Source organism: Panthera tigris, chromosome C2 (assembly GCF_018350195.1).
Source record: "Panthera tigris isolate Pti1 chromosome C2, P.tigris_Pti1_mat1.1, whole genome shotgun sequence".
Taxonomy (NCBI): Eukaryota; Metazoa; Chordata; class Mammalia; order Carnivora; family Felidae; genus Panthera; species Panthera tigris.
The window spans coordinates 94,661,968-94,687,608 of record NC_056668.1 but is presented as its reverse complement, the minus strand read 5'-3'; the positions used below and the strand labels follow the sequence as shown (position 1 = coordinate 94,687,608).

The following is a 25,641-nucleotide window of genomic DNA, read 5'->3' as shown; positions in this document are numbered from 1 at the left end:
CACATTACTTTATGCCTCAGTTTCCCATCTGCAAAATGGAACTGGGGACTTATTTTATTTGAGGGGTATAATGGCCATGAAACAGAATGCAATCTTATTAAAGAATATTTTAAAAAATCCAGTAATGCAAGCCAGTAATGCCACTTCTAACTCAGCAGAAACCCAAGGGAGATATGTTCATGTGTCCACCAAACACATGTACAAGAATGTTCACAGCAGCTCTATCTGTAATAGCCCCAGAGTAGAAGCAAGTTAAATGTCCACAGGCACTAGAATGGATAAGTCCACTGTGGCATATTATTATCACAGTGGAATGCCAGCCGGGTAAGGAGAGTGAACGAACTAAAACCACAAGCAACGACATGGATGAGTCTTACAAATATAATGCTGAGGGAAAGATGCCCAGTGCCCACTCTTTCATGGCTCTAAGTGTGTTCCAGGGGCCCTGTTCACACCTGCTCCGGGGCCCTTCGTCTCTGCCATGGCCATCTCTCCCTTCCTTCTTTTGTCTCAAAGGACAGCCGAGATTGTGGCTGCTGCTGGGTGCAGAGCCATGGTATCACCCGGCCCTTTTCTCCATGCATAGCCCTGCCCGGCATAGCCCCTCTGCCAGCAGGCAGCCTGGACTGTAGCAGGACCCCCCTCCCCCCTTGCCCTCCTTCTTGGAATTGCGCTGCTCCTCTTGCCATCCTCACCCTGGCCTTCATGAGTTTTATTTTGCCCTTTTGAGCATGACTTATTTGTCGAAGTTGCCAATTGTTTTCTCCTCTGCCTACAAGGAGAATTTCAAGCTGATTTATGGGACATATCCTCAGGAATCGATTTATCTTGGTGTCCTCTCTGCTCCCCATTCAAGGCCCCCCTCTTCTCCTCCTCTTCCCTACACGACAATGGCTGCTTTGAGTCAATTTCCAACAGGGTTTTCAAATGATACTGCAGGTAAAGACCACAGCTGTGTTTTCCCTTTGGAAACCATGTTTTAGTCCAGGATTTACGAAGCTCATTGCCAGATTAGTGTCTGTTCTCTAAATCTATAGATGAGAATTTGGTTTTTCTCTGAGGGGCTTAAAAAATTCCAGGTGAGAACTTGGCAGCCCTCAGGGTGAGGGGGCCCACGCGCTGGTTCACCCGATGATTATTCTATACTCAGGTCCCACAGGGAACAGTAGACCTGGAAAGTACTGCTGTATAGTCTCATCACTGGTAACTGCTAGTTTCAGGCTCCCTGAGACTCTGCCCAACACTTCGAGGTGTTCTTTTACAAAACTGCATCAGCCGAGAGAAAAGGAACAGGAAGTCTGATCTGTGCTCATTTTGCTGGGGATTATCAAACATTTGCTGTGCGTGTTACCTCTCTTGTCTGAAGGAAAAGAAACAAGTGCTGAGTAATCTTGCTGGGACTTGGGCCTTATTTTATTCAGTGAGTCGTGCTCATCCAAAGGTTCAGAGCTTAGCAAAACATTGTTAGAAAAATGCTGTGATTAAGATTCATCTAGAGAAGGCTGGTTAAAAAGATATGCCCGAGAAGATGATCGAGTTATGACTCAGCCTAACTATGTAAATCTCGTTTTTAAAAAGTAGCTAATGTTTCATAAGAAGCTCCGCTTAAAAATATCTCTACTGTTCTCCCCAAGAAAGTTATACTATGAATAACAAAATAAAAATCTGACATCTTGGAGACTCAGAAGTTTAGAGATGGGATAATTAGTCTATGAGATCACTGAAAATTGTATAAGCCAATTTGGGGTTGTTTGATGGATATATTTTATATGTGCAAAAATTTGTTTTTGAAAAACAGGGAGTTTTTATAATTAAATTATTTGCCTTGCTTGCTAATATCTTCTTATTCTTCTCTCTAGACCAGTCCTTGTCACATTTGAGCATGCATCAGAACAATGTGTAGGGTTTGTTAAAACCTAAATTGCTCTCAGAGATTTTGACTTGGCAGGTCTGGGATGGGGTTTAAAATCTCACTTTTAACCTGTTCCATGTATGATGCTCCTGGTCTGGGACCACACTTGGAGAACCACTGTTCTAGATCATTGTAAACCTGCCCGCACATTAAAATTCCCTGAGGATCTTCAAAAAAAAAAAAAAAAAAAAAAAAAAATACCCAGTGCTTGGCTGCACCAGACCAATTAAATCAGAAAATCTCTGAGATCCTGGGTATAGAATATTTCAGGAGCAGCTCGGGTGATTCTGATGTGTAGTCAGGACGGAGACTGTTTGTTCTAGGCAGAAATTACTCAGGGACCATTTCTCAAAGACCACGATGCTAAAGCAGTTAGTTGCCAGCAGCTGGATGCGAGCTGTGAGCTCCTGTGTCCTCTGCCTGGCCAACTCCAGGCTGCTAGTGGCACCCTCCCATGTCGTGGAGTATCAATTTCTGGAGCGAGTTTGAAGTTTATGCTATCAGCAAGATTACAAAAGGCTCTCTGGGAGTTTTCTTCTGCCTGATAACTGGGAGGGCAGCCTGAGTCAGAACAGGTTCATGCTGTACTTTGGCATGTGATAGCTAGTCTGGGCGACAATGAATCATTTTAGATTTTAAAGAGAAAGGCAGGGGAGAAATAATTCTTATTACTTTCTGCAATATTTTCTTATTTAAGCCCCAAACAGCAACCAGAAGAAGACGAGTAGAATTAATCTGCATTTTTACAGATGGGTAAACTGAAACCCAAAGGAGCTAAGTGAACTTCCCAAGGTCACAAGACACAGAGGTGGCAGAACTCTGATTTGAACCTGGGCTGTTTGACTCCAAAGGCAAGGGTCCCTGCCACCTTACCATGTTTGCAGAGTGCCTCTGGTGCTCCAGAAACCATAGATTTAGTGCAGAACTGGTGACGTAATTTACGGGCCCCAGTGTGAAATGAAACCATAGAGCCCCTTGTTAAAAAGTTGTTAAGAAAAAAAGGTTGTTAAGAATTCAAGAAAGCAGCAGCAGAGCATTAGGCCAAATGTGGGGTCCTATGCGCCCATGGAGCCAGCCCTGATGTTAGGTGTTAATCCGCACAAACTACGTATCAAACATCCTGATCCAATAGGGAAGATGCTCAGAGGCACCCTGGCAGGGAGGTACGGGCTGCAGATCTGGGCGTGGAGATACTGAGTTTTTAATAATAGCTCTGTGAATAATCTCCAGTTATTCCTGTTGACCTTGAGTATGTTGTTTAACCTTTTGGAGGTTCAGGTTAGTCATCTGTGACATTGAGAGAGGGAGCAGTGGGGAAGGGTAGATGATTTCAGTGTTTCTCAAACTTTGTTGTTGTTGTTGTTTTGTAATGCTTATTTATTTTTTAGAGAGAGAGACAGAGCATGAGCAAGGGAGGGGAAAAGAAAGAGGGAGACACAGACTCCGAAGCAGGCTCCAGGCTCCGAGCTGTCAGCACAGAGTCCTAGGTGGGGCTCGAACCCACGAACTGTGAGATCATGATCTGAGCTGAAGTGGGACACTTGACTGACTGAGCCACCCAAGCACCCCTCAAACTTTGGTTATTTATATACCACATATTTTGTATCGTGGCCATGGTCATGATCCCTGGACCCATACTACCTGACTTCTAATTTTGGCTCCCCTAAATTCTAGCTATGTGACCTCGGTCAAGTGCTTCCACTTCCTCATCTGTAAAATGAAGATTGCTGTGAGGAATACATAAGTTAATGTGAGGAAAGTCCTTGAGTAATAGTTGGTGTGTGATAAGGGCTACATTAAGTGTTAATTATTACTACGAATCATGGCACCTGTACCAGTAGTAATGCTTTTTCTTTAATTGGACTCACTTCTTAAATTTAAAAATAATCACCAGATTCATGTGAGTATGTATATTTTTTCTCGTACGTGTGCAAATGTATAATACCTATATAATACTTTTAAAAATTCAAAAAAAGTCCATTCATATGCTCTCTAAAATCAGCCCAAATATTACTGATAGAATGGTACCAAAACCATGGGGAACATTGTGCTAGATATTGAAGGTCCCTTCCAGCTTTAGTACTCTAGGAATGAATGAATAAATGCACGTGTCTTTGTGTCTATGCCTTCAGTCATTTGACAAATACATGACTGGAATATTTCTACCCTCCTCAGTCACTTCTACCCACAGTAGAATCTTTCCATTGGTTGCCTACAGGTTTCAGTGGAAAAATGTTTAAATGGAGAAGAGAGATTGTGAATAAATCATGTAAGTGGTTTAAACTTTGAGGGGTTAGTGGGGTTCTCCCAAGAACTCCCCCTAAAGTCTAACAAAGGATGAAACCTAGAGTTGTGAAAATTGGGACGGGATGCTTCTAAGAAGACACAGGATGGCCTTGAGAGGTGAGGAATCTGCCGGAAGGTCTGGACCCTTTCCTTTGGGTACTGTTTTTGCCCCACTTCCTTCTATGCAGATCTTATCTTATAGGCTTACAGTTTCTGTTTGTTTTTGTTTGTTTGTTTGTTTATTTATAATTTGAGAGAGAGAGAGAAAGAGAGAGCACGAGGAGGGGAGAGGGGCAGAGGGAAAAAGAGAATTTTAAGCAGACTCCATGCTCAGTGTAGAGCCCAATGTGGGGTTTGATCCTATGGCCTGGGGATCATGACCTGAGTTGAAATCAAGAGTTGGACTCTTAGCCAACTGAGACACCCAAGCATCCCTAGGCTAACGGTTCAAATTCCACCTCCTCAAGTTCCTTTCCAGCTATTCTTTTTTTCTCATCGGAAGAGTAATCATAGAGAAGTATTTATTAAGCACATGCTGTGTGCCAGGCACAGAGGACATAGTGCTAAACACCCATATTCCTATATCAAGGAGTGGATGGGACCTCAGGGCTATCAATTTGTATAGGGAAATAAAGGCAGTGACGAACTTTAAAATCAGTTTTCACTTAAACATCCCTCTCAAGTTACCATGAGCACTGATCTCCAACCATTTCATGAACATCAGTAGTTGTTGGATATAATAAACGTGTGATGTGAATGTAATATAAATCAATCACAAAGGAAAATGAAAAATCTTGGGACAGGGGCAGGGCTTTTTGAAGGCAATAAAGGTGAATTTAGAGAGAGAACCTCTGATTTACACCCAAAGTTGTGGACAGTTGAAGTCCTAGCAGAACTGTATCAGTTGTCAACAAAGAGAAAATCAGTTAAGATTGACGGCGTGATGTGTGCTTTCCAAGAGAATGACTAGAATATCGAAGGATGATGAAAGAATCTTGAGAGAAAACGAAAAACTCTTGAATATCTTATAAAAGTTAATATGAAGTGAGGGATGGTAAATGGTATAATCTAGTCGGAAAAATTATGCCAAAATCCACACTTAATTCATACTTTGCTCGTTTAAAATATTAAGGCATGATTGGTATTTTACTTTAATTTTGTCAAATATAAGAAAAGTAATTCTTCCGTAACTTTCAGTTTCATAATTTTCAGTTTCTAAAATAGAATTCCAGTCAACCTTTTTCACTCTAATTTTTACTGTGTTATTTATGTCCCTTTATTATGTGGATTCATTTTACTGAATGACTGTTTATATTTCTATAAAATTTATTTATATTTTTAATTAATGACTTTTTATGGAATTAATTATCCATAAAAAGAATGTCCAGTAATAGTATTCAATGAAGTGATGGATTGATTAGCATCATTCTTCAGAACCAACGGCCAAGACCATAATAGGCAGAAAGGGCACAACTGGCTTTATTGACTCTAATGCAGAGAGCAAGGGTGCATAGAACAAGCCAGACTTCTCTTGCAACAGAGATGCCTAGTCCAGCTAGGAGGTAATTTTGGGATAAGCCTGTTTAAGGCCTTGAGAGGGAATTCTCCAGGCGTCAAAGGAAATTGCTTACCCACAAAGCACCAGACTGCAAACCGGATCCATGTGATGGTGGAGAGCTTTAGCATGAGATAAATGTTCACCAGCATGGCAAAGGCAGGCACGAAGGGGAGGCAGGGAGCCATGTAGGGTAGCTTTTTGGGGTTCTCTGGTTGCTGCAGGATCACGAACACCAGGGCGCCGATCAGCAGCACCATCAGAACAACCAGCAGGATTGCCCACCAGCTCCGCTCTGAGATGTGGTCGGAACCAAAGATGAGGAAGGAGCAGAAGATGAACATGAGGATGAAGAGCAGGAGCACGCAGATGGTCACCGTGTGCCCTGTGGCTGCTGTGGGCCGGTCCATTTTGCCTGGAAGGCCCAGCCGGATCCTCATGGTGTAGTAGCGGGGCCCGATCAGCTTCTTTAACTTGATGAGATAAATGTTTTCAGATTCGTCGGCTTCGATGCCTGTGGTCATGTCCACAGTGCCGTAGTTGGGATGGTTCACATTGTAGGTTGACTTGTCCGACTTGCCTATGAGCATCTCGTTGTCTCCCAGGGATGGTAGGTTCTTGGCCCCGCATGTGTTGGTGGCTGGGCCGGAAAACTCTTCCCCTTCACTCACAGGAGAACAAACTTCCTTCTCACAGTCCGCCAGGATGCCCTCCTTCTTCTTTGTGTGCTCCTGGGACAAGAACTTGACAAAACCATCAATGTCACTCTCTGGTTGGTATCGAAGGAGCAAGACGCAGACAGAGACCAAGGTGTAGGCAAGGAGTGTGCCGATGGACATCATCTCTATTAGGTCTTTCAGGCTGACTAATAACGAGAGGAGAGCTGCTAGGAACCCCGATACAATGCAGGCCACCACTGGTGTCTCTGTGTAGGTGCTCACGTGAGCCAGGAACCTGGAGGGACGGGCAAGCAGAGGGTTAACAGTGAGCTACAGATGGTGACTGACTCTAACACGGCTTAAGTCCACCTGGTCCTGCTCCTCCAATGTACTTCTGGAGTCACTGCTTTGAATACAGTTATTCCTACTGCAGGATTTGGTTTCTGGAATACAATTTAAAAATAATTTACTTTGATGCCTTGGTTTTGAGGCAAACTTCTTTATTAAAGTTCCTACTTCATTATGCGATGTGAAGGGACGACTGAATTTAGGAAGCATGTTAGAAATCTGAATCGAAGTGCAAGCTTTGCTGGGAAGGAGTGATATGTGGAACATGCATACACCTCCTTGGGGTCCCCTAAACCTGTGTTACCTAAAATATGGTCAGTCCGTGGACCAGCAGCATCAGTATCACCTTGGAGCTTATTGGAAATGCACATATTCAGGTATCACCAGAGACCTCCTACATCAGAACCTCTGGACATGGGGCCTAGCAAACTATGCTTTAAAAAACCTCCAGAGGATTCTGATTTATACCAAAGCTTGAGAAGCATTGCTGTACAACAAAAGTGCAGAAGTTTAGTTAGCAAAATAGCGCAATAACTCAGAACATGTGCTCATAAAAGCAGCCCCAATCCAGCCACTTACCAACTGGAGAAGACCAACAAAGGTGAATGAATGACAGGTGCCTCTTTAGCAGTTCCTGTGGGCCTTAAGCAGGTTCCTGCTCTCCTCCTCCCTCTCCTCCTAATCTGCCCTCCTCCCACCTCTTCCATTTCTCTTTTATTTTCGTCTTTCACATATGACTGACTATCAGCTGCCTTTGGAGCTCCAGCATCTTTCCTCTTTGACAGCAGAAAAACCTTTTGGGTGTCTGAAGTTGTAACATCTCCGCCACACTCAGCCTCTTCTTGATCTGTCCAGCTCCCCAAACATGGCAACTCTGACCTGGTGATGACTTCAGGGGGTATGCAGGGGAAATGGAGCAGAAGATGACAGCTGGTGGCAGAGAGGAAGTCCCTGAGCTGGATCCCCCCCACCATACCCCTGAGCGCTCCTTGACCTCCACGCTTTACACCTTGCTTTGTGTACTTGAAGAATGCCTTCCCTGCAAGCCCCTCATACAGTGGGCACTGGGAACCGAGAGATGGGCCACATTTCCTTGGGGCAGATTGACCACTTCATGGCCAATGTAGGGGGCTGGAAGCCAATATATTGGAGTGCTTGAAAATCCTGTCTTTGGAGTCAGACAGTCATGGATTCAAATCCTGGCCTCCCCTCAGCAGCTGGGGGGTTGGGGTAAGTGTTTTTGCCTTTCTAAGTATACTCATCTACTATATTTGTCTGCAAAACAGGGTTATTGTGACAACTACATGGGATCTGTATACAAAGCACCCAGGGTACACAAATGTTCAATGAATGGTAGTTATTGTTGCTACTGTTATTAGGTTCTGTTCAGATGGTCTTATACTCCCTGTGATGGTAGCTTTTAATGTTTTCACCTTCAGAGGGGCTGTGGAGAGGGGCTGTGGTCAGTACCTCACCTCAATGTGAGGGCAGGCCTAAGATGTCCCTGGGAGGAGTTCTTCCTTCTGGAAGTCACTCAGTGCAGCAGTTTGACACCCACAATCTTCACAAAGCAACACACAGTGTCAAACAAGAGGGGAGGGGCAGTTAGGGGGAGTATACCAGTTTGTGTTAGATTGGGAGACCCAGAGTCAAACTGAGGGGCTGTAATGGGGCTTACGTTCTTTTCGCTCAAAGTCTTTATCAGGATATATGACAAATTCCATCGTCTATGTGACATACACGCACATCAAAATTATAGTCAGGCTGACAGTGGGTGACATTCTCCCTGGACAGGCATGGCAGAGCAGAATTAATTTCATAAAGCATAGTCCTTACCTGAAAAGGAGCCCATCACCAGCCATGGCGTAAATGACCCTTGGCATTGGGAAGAGAGAGCCCAGCAAACTGACTGTCAGTCCTGCAACTGACCCGATGGCTACTACGAATTTTGCAGCATAGAACCCATGAGCCACAAACATCTCCATGAGTGGGGATTCCGTGTCGATGGCGTAGAATGGCACCATCAGAGTTAAGATTATGCTCACCTGTTGAAACAAGAGAAAACATGGCTGGAGGTGGAGAGGACTGACAGCATGGATGGATGTCCCATAGGAGAGCGAAGAGGCCTGGACTTTGGATTTGTCGCTTCTTGGCATGTGCCCTTAATTTAGACCAGTCATTTTGCATCTGGACCTCTTGGTCTCAGTATTTTCTCCTCACATTAGAATTTAGTGGACTTGACAAGATGGTCCTCAATATCTCTCTCAGGCTTTCATATCTGAGGAATAAGTATGCAGGTATCTAAGCCCCACAACAGCAGAACTACACTGACAGTTCAATGAAGGGCAGATACCATCACATGGAAGGAACTGGAGCCAAAGGTGCTGGAGCCAGGACCTGGCAGTGGCCGCGAGCACCCTGCCCACATGGGCAGGACTCTCATTTCCTTTATACTTTCAGGATCCTATATGGTCTTAAATGTATTCTCCCATTCACTCTGAAAATCAGAGATAAAAACTCCAAAGATAAGTGATCAGAGGTCCATAGCCAGTTAACAGGGGGCACCCATATGAGGACTATATTTCCATTTCCTCTCTGTAGCTCAGCGCCAGGAGTCAGGCAGCCCACAAATGAAGGCATCAGGATGGAACCCGGTCCTACTCTGGGGTTGTAAGACTACTGTGGCTTTGCTTAGCCAGGAATCACTTGGCTCCTAGGACCCATCTTCCTTCATATGTCATAAATCCGCCATAACAACCCTCCCTCCATGGCCCCAGGCAATGAAACCACCAGTTATAGGTTCAGGCTCCCCCTGGCCTGCAGGGGCCAATGCTGGCATCAAGAATGGAGGTCAGAGCCTGAACGGGAGAGGGTGGTGCATTTCCAGACCACTTCTTTGCATATTCCTCGGGAGCCAACATCCTCCAGTGAAGCCATGGGCTGCTAGGGAGGACAGCAGGATGGACCACCACAGCCCAGCAATTTGGCTCTTCTCCTGATGGTGGAATGGCAGCCTGCTGACCGGTGCAAGACCAAACAGCCCCTGAGGCCTGGTTAAGGGCCGTGTGTTCTAGAAGAGGATGTTTCCCAGCAGCTTCACCACTTGCAACATGGGGTGGGCTGGGAGACAGTGGGATTGATTCCTACAGCGGTTTGCGTTGAGTCGGCTGCTCATGTTAGATCCGGATGGGCAAAAAGTGGGCAGATGCATAGAAGTAATCTGTAGTCTATAAGGCGCTATTCTAAGAAAGGAATTGTGATGACCAACGTTATTATGTGTGCAGCAGGGGTTGACCCCTGGAGGAGGGGGAGGTATATGAGGGGAAATGCAAAGCAGAGCATCTCTGCCCTGAGATACTCTGCCCCACACCACCCTCATGGCCTGAACGCTGTCTGCAGGGATCATCAGAGTATGGTTAAGATGAAGCCACTTGCCTGTGTGTGCTCAAGGGGAGGTGATAATTGACCCATAAAACAATTGCCAGGGACAAGTGAATTCCTATAAACCACATCCATGGTTGCTCTTGTGTTTTCCTTTGGTGCCCAGGACAATCTTATTTTGCAGCTTGCCCTAATGATCAAGCCAGCCGCTGGTCTGGCTTCCTTAAGTAGTTGCTAAAGCTGTTTCTGTTTTGTTTGTTTTTTGGGAAGGAGGTGCTTTTCCTATGTTTTGCAGCAGGGGTGCACGTAACAGCCGTGGATCTTTCCTATTTGTGGTAAGTGAAGTGAGTGGGACCCCCAGGGCCTGGGGCATTTTTGTGACCACACACCTATTGACTTGTTGGCTGGTTCTCTCCATTGCCAGGGGCCGAGGAGGATGTTGGCTGCGAGTGAGCTATTTCTGTGATAGAAATTCTGGGATGGGAACTGGGAAATGACACATCACAAGTTTGAGGAGCGTCTGATCCTGAGATGACAAGAAGCTGCAGGCTTCCTTCTAAGGATTCCCCTTGGCAGGAAAACTTGAAAAATGAGCTTGGGCCGGTATAAAAAGAGGGAGCAACAGCAGAAAGAAATGGCATTTCCCCTGAGATTTAAGGGGAAGAGTGTCTCTAGGAGGGTGGTGTACTGTCTCCCCACTCTGGAGGAGCCTCGCCTCCCGCTGCCGGGAAGATCCCAGAAGACAGAAGAGCATTGAGGAGGGTGCACAGAGGTCCACAATGCCTCTGCTTGCACACCCACCCGTTACTGCCAGCCTATGATCTGAGCTCCTTGGACAGCAGCCCACTCCCTGTATACCGTCCCCTGGGCAGTAGTGGATACCCAGAGCCTGTGTGTGCGGAGGAGCAGGGATGGAAACTCAGAGGTCAAGACTGCCCCCGTCTCCAGTTCGGAGTGCTGATTTTCTTCTTGTCATTGGTGGGTGGGGATATAGGGTGCATGGACACATGCATACAAACGCCGAGACAGCACAAGGAAGGGATCATTTCCTGACAGAGGGTGACCCAGTCCCAGAGCTACTTTTTAAGGTCAAATATGAAAAGGCCATCAGGATGGTCCCAAAAGGATGTAGTACTTACAGATACGTATGCTGTCAAGCAGATGACCAAAGAGGCAGTGATGGCATAAGGGATGGACGTGTTGGGATTCTTGGCTTCCTCTCCAGTGGTGGCAATGATGTCAAAGCCAATGAAAGCATAGAAACACGTGGCTGCTCCTTGCAGCACCTGGTGGGACAATAGCATTTTTCAGACTCAGAGTGTCAGGGCAGCACGAGGGCCTAACATGTGGTACCAACAACTGCCCAGTGCTCGGCCGCGTCACTGAGCAGCAGAGGGAATAACATGGTGGGTCTTGTGCTCAGCACTTGAGTTCTGATCTCCTGTGCTTTCTAGCTGTGTGATCCTGGGCAATTCCCTCATGGGTAAAATGGAGATAAGAAGACTTATGGCCACATAAACACTGGGTTGTTCAACATATTCAAATCATTTCGGGAAATAAGTGGGGTTATAAGTAAATCAATAAACTGGCTATCCCTATGTCTTGCGGAACTCATTAACTAACCTCTCCGTGCCTTATTTTCTTCCAATGGTTCTCAACCACAACCAGGGGTCCTATGACTTCCCTTAGGGGATGTTTGGAAATGTGAGGAGCTACTTGTGACTTTCACAGAGACGTGAGGTTTGCTTTCAGCATTTAGGGTACAGGACTCAAACACTTCTGCACCAAGAATTGTCCTACTGACATTACCATTGGTGCCCTTCATAGATCATCTCTGTGGTAACACCTAGATCTGAAATGATAGAAAAGATTTTCAGATCTTCAGATATCCTACTGTCTTCCGTGGGGAGACAGGTAGAGACAGTCTGATTTTTCTGTCCCTTTGGGGCTCGAGTGTCCTAGCTGGGTTATAAGGCTGGAGAAGATATGCAGTGAGAGGCAGTGTCAGGCTGGGGAGGTGGTAACCAGTGACATCTGCTGGATGCCTGTTGGACTGAGCCTGCACAGCTGCAAGGGCGGGTGGGACTATAAGTCAAGATGTCAGTGCGAATCTTCTCTTAAGGAGTGTGTTACTTTCTTCCAAAGAATTGACTGAACTTTAGATGAAGTTTCCCCACCTTGGCATTCTCATTACCGGCTGAAAGCAAAAAGTGTGCCTGTCTGAATGCTTGGGGAATGTCCTTTCAGGGGAGGGTGAGAGAGCTTTTTCTAGACTTGTGTGTATGGGCCAGGGGACTTGGCAACATGCAAGCTCTAGCCAGGGGTCCAGGGGTGAGCTTCATTGTAGAAGGATCATTTCTCCCCCTTTAATCCACATGTAGCTTACAAATGATGAAATTCAAAACATGTGCCAAGCAGATACCTGTGCCCAAAGTTTCACTCTTACCTCTCCCACTGGCTTCTCAGTAAATAAAATACTAAGTACTGGAATCGGCCAGGTACATGACAAACTGAATATCTTCTCAAACCTCAGAAGCAAGTTTGCTCACCTGTAAAATGACTTGGCCCTTTCTGTGGTCTTTCCCACTAGGATTCTAAAGTTCCAAGTCCCTAAGTGGGCATTCTTATCCTGGGGTCCGTTCAACTCAGGGTGGGAGTCTATGAACTTTGCTAAGAAAAGATTATATCTTTATTGTTAGTAACCTCTGACTAAACATAAGCATTTCTTTTAATTATGAATGTAAGTGACAAACTAATAGTACCTGTGATTTTGTCACCAAAGCAATCAGATATTTTTTCTATACTAGTAGATAGTTGCAGAGATCTTGAAATATTTCTTGTGCTTATTGCTACTTCCAAATTACGATAGTTATTAGACACAGATATTAATATTTAAAACACTAATATAGAAGCACATTGTTATTATATCACAATTAAAAATGTTTTTATAACTATGTTTTAATATATTTGCTTTCTTTTGGATTCCTATGTAATTAGGTTATTCATTTATAAACACAATTCTCAGAAGGGGTCCATAGGCTTCATCAAACTGCCAAAGAGTCCATGGCACAAAATAATCTAAGAGCTGCTGGTCTATTCCAAACTCCTTTTTTTTTTTTTTTTTTTTTTTTAACATTTATTTCTTTTTGAGAGAGAGAGAAAGAGAGACAGAGCATGAGCAGGGGAGGGGCAGAGAGAGGGAGACACAGAATCCAAAGCAGGCTTCAGCCTCTGAGCTGTCAGCACAGAGCCCGATGCGGGGCTCAAACTCACAAACCATGAGATCGTGACCTGAGCCGAAGTCGGATGCTTAACTGACTGAGCCACCCAAGCACCCCATAAGAGCTGCTGGTCTATCCTAATAACTCAGGTAGAAAGAACTTCTCAAGGAATTGTCATCAAAGGACTGCTTTCTGGGAGAGGAGATATCTCAAAATTTACTTCAGTAAACTCCTTCATTTCAGGGAATGGAAAGTGTTTTGGCCTCCAGGTAAGGAGAGAAAACAGATCTCACTTCATTGTACCTGGAGGTTTACCGGTCTGGAAATGTGCTTGTTTCGCTTATCTAGCAAATGTTTTTGGTCTTTAAGGATAAACAGAGGCTGCGATTGCAGGCTCCCTAAACCTCCCCAATCAAGGAAAGCCTTGCTTTAAGATAGCTACCAGAAAACAGGTTCTGCTTTCTCTTCCTTTAACATCTTTCTTCCTTTACACGTACATACATACGTACGTGTGCGCGCACACACACACAGCTCCTGCAAATCATACAGATCTGTCAGGACAGTCAGTTGATGATGTATCACTCCCAGTTAGGATGTGCCATGAATAGTCCCTGTGCCTATTTGCTGTGGTCAGTTCTGGATGGAAAGTTCACAGATATTGCAAGAGCTTACTGTTGAGGAAATGGGGTTGGAAGGATCTTAAAATAAGAACTTGGGGGCCAATCTACCCTAGAAAAAGATGACAGGTCTGTAAGCCATGCCTTGTGAGGAATCACTGGGGGCCCAGGGATGTCAAAGGTGAAGAAAAGAAGACTCAGTGGAAGACTTGGAGGACACCTTCCAATTTTGAAGTGCTGATCATGAAGCAGTTGGAGGAGAAATATACTGTAGGCTCCAGAGGGAATCCCAACGCCATGCACAGCCATCCACAGGTTGGGGGTTGGGGGTGGGGATTGGATTTAGTTAGGAGAACAGATTTTACAGATTGTCAGACTTGGTGTGGTTCTGTCACATACTGGCTTGGTGACCTAGAATAAGTTCCTAACCTCTTGGAACCTCATTTTCTTAAATGGAGATGAAAGTGGTATTTAGTTCATAGGGTTGTTAACAAGGATTAAATGAGATAATACAGAGAACTGCAGTCATAGACTACAGCAGGTACTTAGTAAATATTAGCTCTTACCAGCAGTATTTTTTAATCACTATTATAAAATTTCTAGAACAGATGAAACTCAAAGGCATAAACAAATTCTTCCTCCTCCTTTTTTTTTTTTTAAAGGGCATATATTTTATTAACTGCTCCCTTGTGCCAGGCACTGTGCTTGGGGATGTGGATATAGTCATGAGCAAAAATACTGTGAGCTTAACCCCCTGGGACTTGGAGTCTAGAGGATACTGCAAGACCTAAAATACAATATTGACTGTGGTAATAAACTGAATGAGATTAATAAGTGTCTATGTTATTTATGAAACACAAATTCTGCTGCTCTCCAAATAATTGAAAAAATAGATGGCAACTGCTGAAAATGATGAGATACCAGAATATTGACTATGGTCAAGTTGGGAATGGAGAGAATTAGTTTGCAAAGAGAATGTCTGTTAGCCTGAATTTGCTATGTAAAACTAGAAAGTCATTATAGTTGAAGGAAGACTGGATAGATCAAAGGTAGGACATTTGGAGGTTCTACTGCATTAGGCAGGAAACAGAATTTAACTCAGATGGTTTAAATGAAATGATTTCAGTGAAGGCCCATTGGCTAAGTCCATCAGGGAGCAACCAGCAAGGGGCCTTCTGGAGCACAGAACGGAGTATGAAAGATGGATAATGGATCTGGGGAGGGAGGAGAAATAGAAAAAACCCAGCATACCTGTCAAGATCAAACAGATCCTGGTCTAACAAGCTATAGATTAAATAAACACATTATCAAGGAGAAGATAATAAAATTAGCGAATAAGATCACCTTTTTGCCTAAGTTAGTTTTACTTAAGTTAGTTTGAATGAATTTTTCTTCCTTGCAAGCAAATGATTCCCGATTGATGAATACAAAAGAGCCAGGAAATGAAACTGGGTATGGGTCTGTCTCTACCCAAATAACCACTAAAATTATTCGCTCTCTCCAGACCTCAGATCTGGCCATTGGTATTTGTGATTAGGATTCCCTTCCAAGCATGAAAGAATGCGTATGTTCTTAGGAGTGAACATCTATGAAAGAAATTGGTGGGTGAAGTGTGCGTATGTGCATGTTTCTGGGTTCGTTGGTGCTTTCACCTAGCTTTAAAAAATATTTCGCATAAATAAAAAATAGCATTGACTTTTTAATTTGACGACGTAAGTGGAAAGTTTTCCGTGGCAAAGCTGGTGTAGCTGCTCAGCCAGGCGATCCAGATCAGCTCATCCCTCTACAGAGCCTTTGTGGGGAAGCAGCACGTGCCTCAGTTGCTGGAGGGCTGCTGCTTACTTGGTTGTCGAAAGCAATGCCATTATAGCGGCATGCTGTTCAGTGTGTGGGGTCCCTAAAAGCTGGCCCTCTGTGTCTTGCTGATATTCAAGAGGCATAGGAATGAGGCAGCTCTCCATATTCTGCCTTGGCCAGTCTGCCAGATGTCTAGGAGATAATTGGGCACCTTTATATAATTCACTCCCACGGTAACAAGACAAAACTCCAACTTTAATAGCATTTTCTACCACCCTCAAGCTCCGGATATCTATTAGCAGCCTGTCCACAGTGACAGTGGAATGTGTTAATAGGTTCCAACAAATGAATTAAACTGTGGAGAACACGAAAGCCAACGTTTCCTTTGTTTGGAGGCGTTCAGCATTCCCCACACATGCTTGCTAAGGACCATTTTCCTTGGAGCTGTTTGTGCGGTGGAGTGTCTCATTTGGTTCAAGAGAAACCATAAGATAACATCAAGAACAAATAACATGCAGGCAATACACATCCAACAGTGTCCAGGGGCTAAAGAACTGCAGATGGAAGCAGGGGTTCAGCTGAGGGCCAGCAGTTACTTGATCTAGAGAAAAATGTTTGTTGTTCTTCGGCTCTTCAAGACCAAAGCAGCATCTGACCCAGAACCTGTAAGTGAGTAAACCATTCCTTAAGCTATTTTCTTTGGAAGGATGTGGTTGGGGCAGGGAAAGAGTAGGCTTGTGAAGGGTCTATGGCCAGAGGACAGATTGTTTATTATTAACCCTTTCAAAGTACTTGAGAATTGTGTGTCAAGTCAGGTACCGGCATCCTTATAAACCATCTCCTACATAACACAATGATCTCCCCCAGCCCATCCTACCAGAAGCGATTGAAGAGTAAAGTGGATTGGAGCTCTGTACTAGGCCCTTTGTCAGGGAGAAGGGTTGGGTTTTCCCTAAGGAGAAGTCTGCAGCTGTCGAGTAGTCAACTCACTTTTGTTGACAATTGTCAAGTAACGGAGTAGGGAGTGTGTTTATTCACTTGATGGATGTCATGTTCATGAGAGGGTTTCAGACCTTAAAAATTAGGATCCATATTCAAAGTGGCCTTGCTAGGGGCCATCTGGCTGGCTCAGTCAGTAGAGAACAAAACTCTTGATCTTGAGGTCATGAGTTCAAGCCTCACGTTGGGGTGAAGAGTTTACATAAAAAAAAAAAAAAAAAGAACGAAAAAGAAAAAAAAAAAAAGAAGGAAAAAGAAAAAGAAAAAGAAAAAAACAAAACAAAACAAAACAAACCCAAAGTGGCCTTCATGGACTAGAAAAGTGACCAGAAAACAAAGTTGAGAAAGAACAGGTCCAGGCCAGTTTGTTAGGGAGGAAATGTACTATGCAGAAATCCAAGGCCGGGCAGATAGAGAAGAGGATGAGTCAGCAACATCCTCAAACTGGGCTGTCCTTTGTGCTCAGCTGATGCTTTTAGTCACAGCCACTAGAGCACATATTTGAATTCCCTGCAGGGATAATGGATTTGCAGCGAAAAATACAAAATCCCAGCCAGACCTTTTTGGTGGCCAGTGACAAGCCTACTCAAGATCGTAAGGTTGGGTTGCAGTGAGATTGCGAGGCCAAAGGTGCAAAGAGAGGCAATCGGTCCCGTGTGTCCAAACCAGGTTGGGGGATAGTGGAGTAAATAGGGCTCTGACTGAAGCAGAACTGGGATTGAATTTCAGATCCATTACCATCTAGATCTGTAGCCTTAACTTTTCTCAATTTAAGGTATTTTGATGTACGAGTAGAGACCATTGTCCTTATTTTGTAAGGCTGCTGTGAAGATGAAATGAAAAGTGTACATGAAAGAGTGCATCACAAAGAAAATGGTTCGTGTTAGGAACAGAATCCTTCCTTTCCTTTTTTATGCCTGACTTCAGATCTTCTTTTCTCGCCACAAAAGCTGGTGAGAACATGGGATATGTATAAATGGGGACCCCCTAAGGCTGGTTTGACTTAGTTTCTTCCTTGATGAGGTAGACTCCTGACTATCCTGAGGAGGGATATGGAGCCCTTGAGTGGGAAGAGGAGACCCCCAAAGAGCATAAATACCCCAGCACAAAGCACAGGGGGAAGGGTAAAAGATTCATTCATCTCTTTTGGCACGGGCACAGAAGAGATTGTTTCTAGTCTTTACGTGGGGCCTAGACTACAATGTATGCCATTTCGGTGAACTCTTAGGATTTTGAAAAGTAGACATGAACTGAGTAATTAAAAAAGGTTTTCAAATTGTTTTGCTGTGTTGTCTTGGTAAACAATGCACTTTGGCCTAGGTTGGTTTACGTGCCCAACTGTAGGTAAGAAGAGTAGCTAGACCACGTCTTAATGTTCCTCCTAGCTCGAAGACTTTATGACTCTGTAAAAGCTTAAAGGAAATGAAAATGTAACATGTTGGATGAATTACCTGATTGCATTTTTTTAAAGAAGGCTCAGATGGAGGGGGGTGATCATGCACAAGGTAGTCCATGAAGTGGAAAGCATGTCGTAGTCACATAGACCCAAGTAGGAATTTCAGTCCTGGCACTGACTAGCTAAGTGACCTCAGGTAAGCTCCCTAGCCTCTTTGAGCCTTGGATTCTCCACCTGTTAAGTTGGGGACAACAGCACCTCCTTTAAAGTTTTGTTATAAGAGTGAAATAATATCCATAGAACACAATGCTGGGTACCTAACTGGTAGTCAATAAACTCTAGCTTCTTCCTCCTGTAATTATCACTATTGCTAACCACACAATGTGTACTAAAAAAACTATCCAAGATGTTATTCTTTTTGGCAAACATTGGATACAATTAGTTTTCCCAGTTGGTGGATGAGAAAACCTGAGAGCACAGAAGTCAGCTGTTGGTCAAAGTCTTAACAGTAAGTCCATGACCCCCAAATGTCTTAGATTGTGAAAAAAATGGTGGGAATTTGTGCGCTACAATGGAAATGCAGTTGTGTTCCGGAAAAACACTTTTTTTTCTTTGCCACTCTTGTAATATATTGTTTCTCTTATTTGATAGGAAAGGAACGATTTGTATCACAAGAGAATACAGACTCAGGGATCCAGAATAAGGTCAACAGTGTTTCTTTGTCTTTTCTGGTTTTAACCAGTTTTGGGATTTATTCACTTCAAGGAGGAGAGATGAACTTTGCGGTACTGTGGGATTCTTACAGATAAGCAGAAGACTAGAAATCTTGGCTCAGATTCCTCCTTTGCTTATTTCTTGGCATTGAACAGTGTGGCACGGTTCAGAATAAACAGGAGTTATTTTGAGTATTCTCCAAGAGAGATTTCTGGTCCCTGGACATCTTGGAGGAAAACCAGTCTAAGCAAAAGCTACACAAGCAAATCTGGGAGAGTCCTGGACATGCGTCTGCCAGTCGCATGGCAGTCTGCTAGGCGGCATGCCTTTCTCGGCCTCCATTTCTTCACCTGCTAGGTGAGGAGATAAGACCGGGTGATTTCTAAGACCTCTCCCAGCTCAAAATTCTCTGGTTTATGTTCTATTATTAAAAAAAAGAAAAAGGGATAGGTGGGTGAATTTTACCAATGAATTCATAAAGTAGGCATTTTTAGTCATACTAGAAAGAGGATCCAGACACAATTTAGAACTATTTATTAGCCAAGTAGTTGGCTTGCCACTCTGACCTTCCCATTTTTCTTTAGCATAAACCTCACCACCCAGATCATGGGGATGAGATCGGAAAATGTCCTTTTGGTCCAGACTGCTCTCTGGTCAACTCCCAGACCACTCCAGGTGGACTTTTGTGCTGTGAGCCACACCACTGGAATGGGATTTATGAGCGGCCCTCACTGGGCCGGCCCAGCTGCACTTAGACTTCAGTGGGCTCTCCATATTGGGCCAAACATTGGGATTAAATTTAAAAACTGTTCTTTCTCTAGTTCTGTACCCAGGCAACACTCATCCCTTACCTACCCACCCACTCTCCCGGCTCCTTTACTGCCTTGTCTATTTAGGGCTGTCTGTCTCTCGGAAAATACTCTACAGAGATTCTATAGGACCAAGCTGTACAGGCTTTGGAGTCAGACCATCCTGCCTTTGGGTCTTGACTCTGCCAGTTACATTGTATGCTTAATAGTGAGCACACACTGACCTCTCCAAGTGCGAGTTTTTCATCTATAAGACCAGAATGTAAATATCTTCCTTGCAAGGTTCTTAGGACACCTAAATGTTACAAGCAGAGCACTTAGCATAAGATTAGGCATATTTCACGTGGCCAAAACATAAAATCTTTTCTTGTTATTTGTATAAAATAGGATCTCAATGAATGTGAAACAAATTAAAAAATTATATAGGAACCACTTTTTCAGAGCATTCCAATTAAATTCAGATAAAAAGTAATGAAACGGATGCCATGAAGATTACAGGACAGAGCAACATTTTCTTAAAAATATGTCTCAGACTAGCCACAAGATGGAAGGCAGAATGTGCAACAGCCATACTAGACTTTAGAAGTGAACTCACCCCTGACCAGCCGTGGGGCAAAAACTGGCCCTCAGCCCAGTATTTCCCATTGATGAAGAAGAGGCCTGCAATCATGATGAATGCCCATACTGCCAGATTCAGCACGTTGAGGACGTTGTTGAAGCCCACGGAATTCTTCACCCCCAGCGCAACAATGATGGTGACAATCACAGCAATTACTAGAGCCAGAAGGTCAGGGTATGATTTTTCACCTTTCCCTAGAGGGGAAAGATATGAGTTAATGTTGTTCAGAGGGGAGAAAGGGCCATGCAAACTCCCAGCACCGCTTCAGAGCATTTGCACGCAGCTCTGACAAGGGTAATCAGTTTGTCATGGAGGGAGGAGAGGCTTGCGTGTAAGTGTGTGTATGTATGAATGCATGTACGTACACTGTGGTCCACAAGTGTCTATTTGCAAATGGGAAGATTTTGAAATACAGTTAAGACGACCTGATATCCTGGACCAAAAATTGGGATACATGATATGACAATGACAAACAGCCTAGGGAACCATGGCACAGAACATTTGAAGTCAGAACTGTACTGACATATCGATGGTATAAAACATGGGTTTAACATGTCTTTTGAAAACTGGTTTATCTTCACAGTTGTTCAGTATAGAGTCCATAAATTTTCCATCCTAGTAATCTTCTCATTTTTAGAAAGTTTTAAAATGTGTATCTTTGAACGCTATTGGAAGAAGAGTATTCTTTGCATTTATGTGTATGTGTTTGCAGAGAAGATAAGCAGTGAACATACCCCCACCTGATTGGTCTTGTCTGTTGGCCAGTGGACTCCTGCTCTCTACAGAATGGAAAAGGCACTGCCTCAGCTGTCAGGGTCCTGAATTTCAGCTGTACTTGTGCCCATGACCGGTTGTGTGGCCTTGGGCAAATGCCTCAGTTCCCTGGATCTCATTTGTAAAGTGAAGAGTTTGGACCACCTGATTTTGGAGGCCCTTTTGAGCTTAAAAATTCCATGAAATCAGTATATTGTGGAGATGTGGTCTTCATACTTTTTATCTTCTTATGGTATCTGCTTGCTTAGCATTTTTGTCAATTCTTCTGAGATAGGCACACCAAAGTCACATGACTAGCACACAGCCAAGAATCTATACTTGGAAGTTCTGGGACAAGACCCCCAAGTTTCCCCAACTATTGTGTGGCTTCCCACGAATATGAGAGGTTAAAGTCAGACATTAGGATGGGAAGCAAGGCAAGCGATGGATGGAGTGAGTGGCATTTGTTATGTGAGCTTCTGACTGTTCAGTGTTCACCCAGTTGTATTACCCCTTCCTTGACCTCTGCTAGACTGGAATCCATTTTTCCCTTTTAAAAGTATATTTTCTCATTTAAAAGTTAATACATGCTTATTTATAAAAATTGAAAAAAATCTGCCGAAACCACTAGAGAAGTTCCTTACTGTTATTTTTCCTGCATTGATCTTGTTTTTATATAGTTATTAACATAATGCGTATACAATTTGTGTCCTTTGTCACATGGCATTGCATCAAAAACATATTCCATATTATTACAACAGTCCTCCTAATCATCCTTTTAATTGCTACATAATATGCTTCCACAATTTACTTAATCATTTGCTCCACTGTAGAGTATTTAGGCGGTTTCTAATCTTTAATATAAATAAGGCTGTGATGAATATCTTTTCATATAAAGCTTTTATGGAAATTAGAATGATTTCCTTAGCATAGATTCACAGAAGAAGAATTACTTTGCAAAAAAAAATAACAAAGAAGAAAGAGACATATTTAAGGGTCCTGATACATTTTGTCAAATTGAATCCTGAAGGAGGAACCCATTTGTTTGTTGGGGTAATTTTCCACGTTGGGGCAAGAGGATATGGCAGTCTCACCTAGGCCATTGAGGGTTCCCACAGTGTCCACCATCCAGCGGCTGATGGTGTGGTTTGCCAAGGAGTCGAACATGCTGCTCAGAGCACTGGCGCCGGCTGCAGTGCCAATCAGGTACTCCAGGATCAGGTTCCAGCCAATGAAAAATGCCACGAATTCTCCGACAGTGACGTAGCTGTAGGTGTAGGCCGACCCCGTTGTCTTGGGAACACGGACTCCGAACTCTGCATAGCAGACACCTGCGTGGGAAAAGCATATATGGGTGGGGGACTTTAGGAGATGAGATAACCTCTTGGTGGTCAACCATCTTGGGTACAAAATACTGGGAATCTCTGGGATCTTAGAACAAATACACAAAATTTTATGTATATGAATAAATTCAAGGCCAATTCTAATGTCTTTCAACGTCAGTTCTGAAAAACTTTTAACCTGAATGTTGGGGAAGAGAATCAGAACTAATTTTAATGGACTATTGGAAACTGCTCTTTGTTTAGAAAAATTCCTATTTGTTGTATGTGTCTCTGTCATGTTCTTTAGGTGTCCTTAGGTGTCAGAATGAGCACGGTCTAGTTCATGACTTGATGATATTAAGTTTACATTATGTATAACATTCTTCTCTTTCATTTTTACATATTACAGAGGTCCTCCTCATTTGACAATGATAGTTCAAGTGATCTATGAAGATTCTGAACTATATACGGGAGGCAGGATTGATACAAAATGCAAATATAAGTAAGTGTCTCGTTTTTTTTTTTTTTTTTTTTTTTTTGAGAGAGAGTGAGCATGGATACCAATGGGGGACGGAGAGAGAGAGAGAGAGAGAGAGAGAGAGAGAGAGAGACAGATTGAGAGAATCTTAAGCAGGCTCCACACTAGGTGGAGCTGATGAGGGGCTTGATCTCACAACCCTAAGATCATGACCTGAGCTAAAATCAAGAGTGGATGCTTAATCTACTGAGCCACCCAGATGCCCCTATTGCCTATCATTGATGGAATTATAGATTAAATTAGAAAGAGACTGGGAATACACCAAGCTTCTGGGAACTAGGAGAGTTTCCTACATCTTGCTAGAGACTCTGGATGTGAGGCCAGTAGGTAGGATGCCAAGTTGGAGGACAAACCTAGGACAGCCTGGAGGAAACACACAGGAATGGGTTGTAGGAGGGATTTCAAAGTAAACTTTACCTTCATTACCAATTTTGTTAAGGGCCAACCCTGAGGTTCTCTCATCATAAATCGGGGAATAACAGTTCACTCTTTTGTGAATAAAGAGAGCAAATTTCTTCTCCTTTGAAGGGAGTGATATCAGTGCAAGGAGGCACAAACAGAGATGTCAGAAGCCACGGCACAATGAGTGGTTAAAGGTGATGCACTTTCTCTTTTCCTCCCCCTTAGTGGTGCCGGCTCTCCAGGTGTCCATGTGAAAGGAGTGCTGGAGCAGGGGGGCTGTGCTCTTGTCTCAACTTTGCCTTGAACCTGTTCATCCCTTTATATTCAGTTTCCTTCTTTGTAAACTAAAGGAATTAGACAGGGATGCTCTCTTAAGGGCCTCCCTACTGTGACACTCTAGGATTCTACCTGTTACACTGAATTTTATGGATTTTGCTGCAAAACGCATTGAGCATGGTTCACTTTTCTTTTACATCAATTACTATATTGTTCTACATATGGAGACATTCTCAGGCCTAGCAAAGTCATCCGTCCCTGCACTGAATGACCCAGGCCACTGTTTGTTTTGAGTTCCTATGTTGGCTCCCTCCCCCACCTTTGTAAAACAGTTTTTCATCTCCCTCCTGGAGGTCAGACTATAAGTTGTTTCTTTTTGTTGCTGTCACAGGGATTACCTTGAACAGGCTGACCACCTCCTGTTCTAAATTGCCACTTCCAACACCTGATGTTTACATTGTTAGAGTGAGTCTAAAACTAAGAGGAAGTGGTCCCTGAAGGAAGGACTGGAGGAGTTTTCTATGAGGAGTGTATGGAGTGAATAAGCACTCTCTCCTGAAGAGAGTTGGGTTTGTGGATACACATTAGGTTGCCCTTTAGTGCAGTGTGAGGAAAGGATTAGGAGGCAATCCTAATTCTGCTCTTGGGTATAGGATCCATAGTTTTACCCAAGAATTCTTACATCCTGTGAACTTCATCTTTTCACCCTTTCTACCCCTGATAATGCACACGGCTTATAAATAGAAAAATCTCAACCAACGCTTTTGAAACTGGCATTGATTTGATTGTAAATTTAATTTGGAGAGGCAATATTTTGAAGTTTGGGCAATCAGTGGTTCTCTCCTTAATATTTGATCTGCCAAATTAGTTGTAAAAATTCCTAATTCACCATCAGAACTCACTTGCCAAGGGTAATTAGCAAATAGCCACATCTTACTTAGGTCTTGTGAAGGAGCCAGTGCATTGCTGTCCTGAGGCAGAGGAAGAGGCCCTTAGCTGTGCACCGTGTAGGAGCATATGACATCAGTTGTTTATTTCCCAAGGTCCAGCTTGTATTCTGATAGGTGGAGTTTGGGAAGAACAGCAGGAAAACTAAATGAGACACTAACTAGGTAAGACAATTTCTGCTCCTAGAGACCATTCTTTTGGATGCATTGTAAAGGATTTTATTTTTGCATCTTTCTGATTTATTTGTATGCAAGAATCCAGGCTTTTAGTGGGCATTAGAGACTATCCAGCCTGGCACTGAACCTCAGTGGTGAGGAGTAAGTGATCTCAACCCCAAATGTCCTGGGAAAAAAAAAAAAAAAAAAAAAACAACCTGGAAAATGTTGTCAATCACTCCACTTTTTTCAAAAAGATGGTGTGTAAGAGAAACATATTCAAAAGTATCTTTCTAATTTAATAAGAAACAAGAACCAAAGAAAGGGAAACCTTGGTTTTTATCTTAGATCATATAATAGTTGAGTGTTGAAGAGCAAGTTACTTACCTAACATGGGTAAAGTGAAGGGGCCAGGTAGATAAACTTTAGGGTCCCTTCTAGTGTTACCATTCTTTGGTTTCACAGCCAGAATCAACTTTCAAACATTTGAGTCAATGGGGGCAGCTCCGGAGAAAATACTGGAAACCAGTAGTTTTCAGCAAAAGTAGTACTGCCATCTAGGGGGAATTTTGGAAATCTGTGGGGGTGTCCAAGGTTTTCATGATTGTGGACACTTGAGGCATTCAATGGGTAGGGAGCCATTAGACATTCTGCAGTGTGGGACTGTCCCACAGAATGAAGCATTTTCCTGTGTCTTACATAACTTCTGAGGGTCCCAAAGGACCTGTTTATGAAAACAAGTTTATAAATTAAAAAAACCTTTTTATAATTTCTGAGCCTGAATCTATCTCCATTTTAATACATTAAAAAAACCCACTTTTTTAACATTTTTTTTTGATAGGCAGAAAGAGACAGAACACAAGTGGGGAAGGGGCAGAGAGAGAAGGAAACACAGAATCGGAAGCCAGCTCCAGGCTCTGAGCTGTCAGCACAG

At 43.4% G+C, this 25,641-nt stretch overlaps 1 protein-coding gene across 1 annotated transcript in view; it reads right to left on the bottom strand.

The window, feature by feature from the left end:
• Positions 1-25,641, bottom strand: part of SLC7A14 (solute carrier family 7 member 14) — a 111,965-nt gene that overhangs the window by 9,346 nt on the left and 76,978 nt on the right. Inside the window, exons 3-7 of the mRNA XM_007077075.3 lie at positions 22,161-22,397; positions 20,290-20,507; positions 11,281-11,427; positions 8,597-8,805; positions 5,830-6,707 (exon numbers count right to left, since the gene is read on the bottom strand). Coding sequence (XP_007077137.1) covers positions 5,830-6,707; positions 8,597-8,805; positions 11,281-11,427; positions 20,290-20,507; positions 22,161-22,397 — 1,689 coding nt within the window. The remainder of the gene's footprint in view (positions 1-5,829; positions 6,708-8,596; positions 8,806-11,280; positions 11,428-20,289; positions 20,508-22,160; positions 22,398-25,641) is intronic.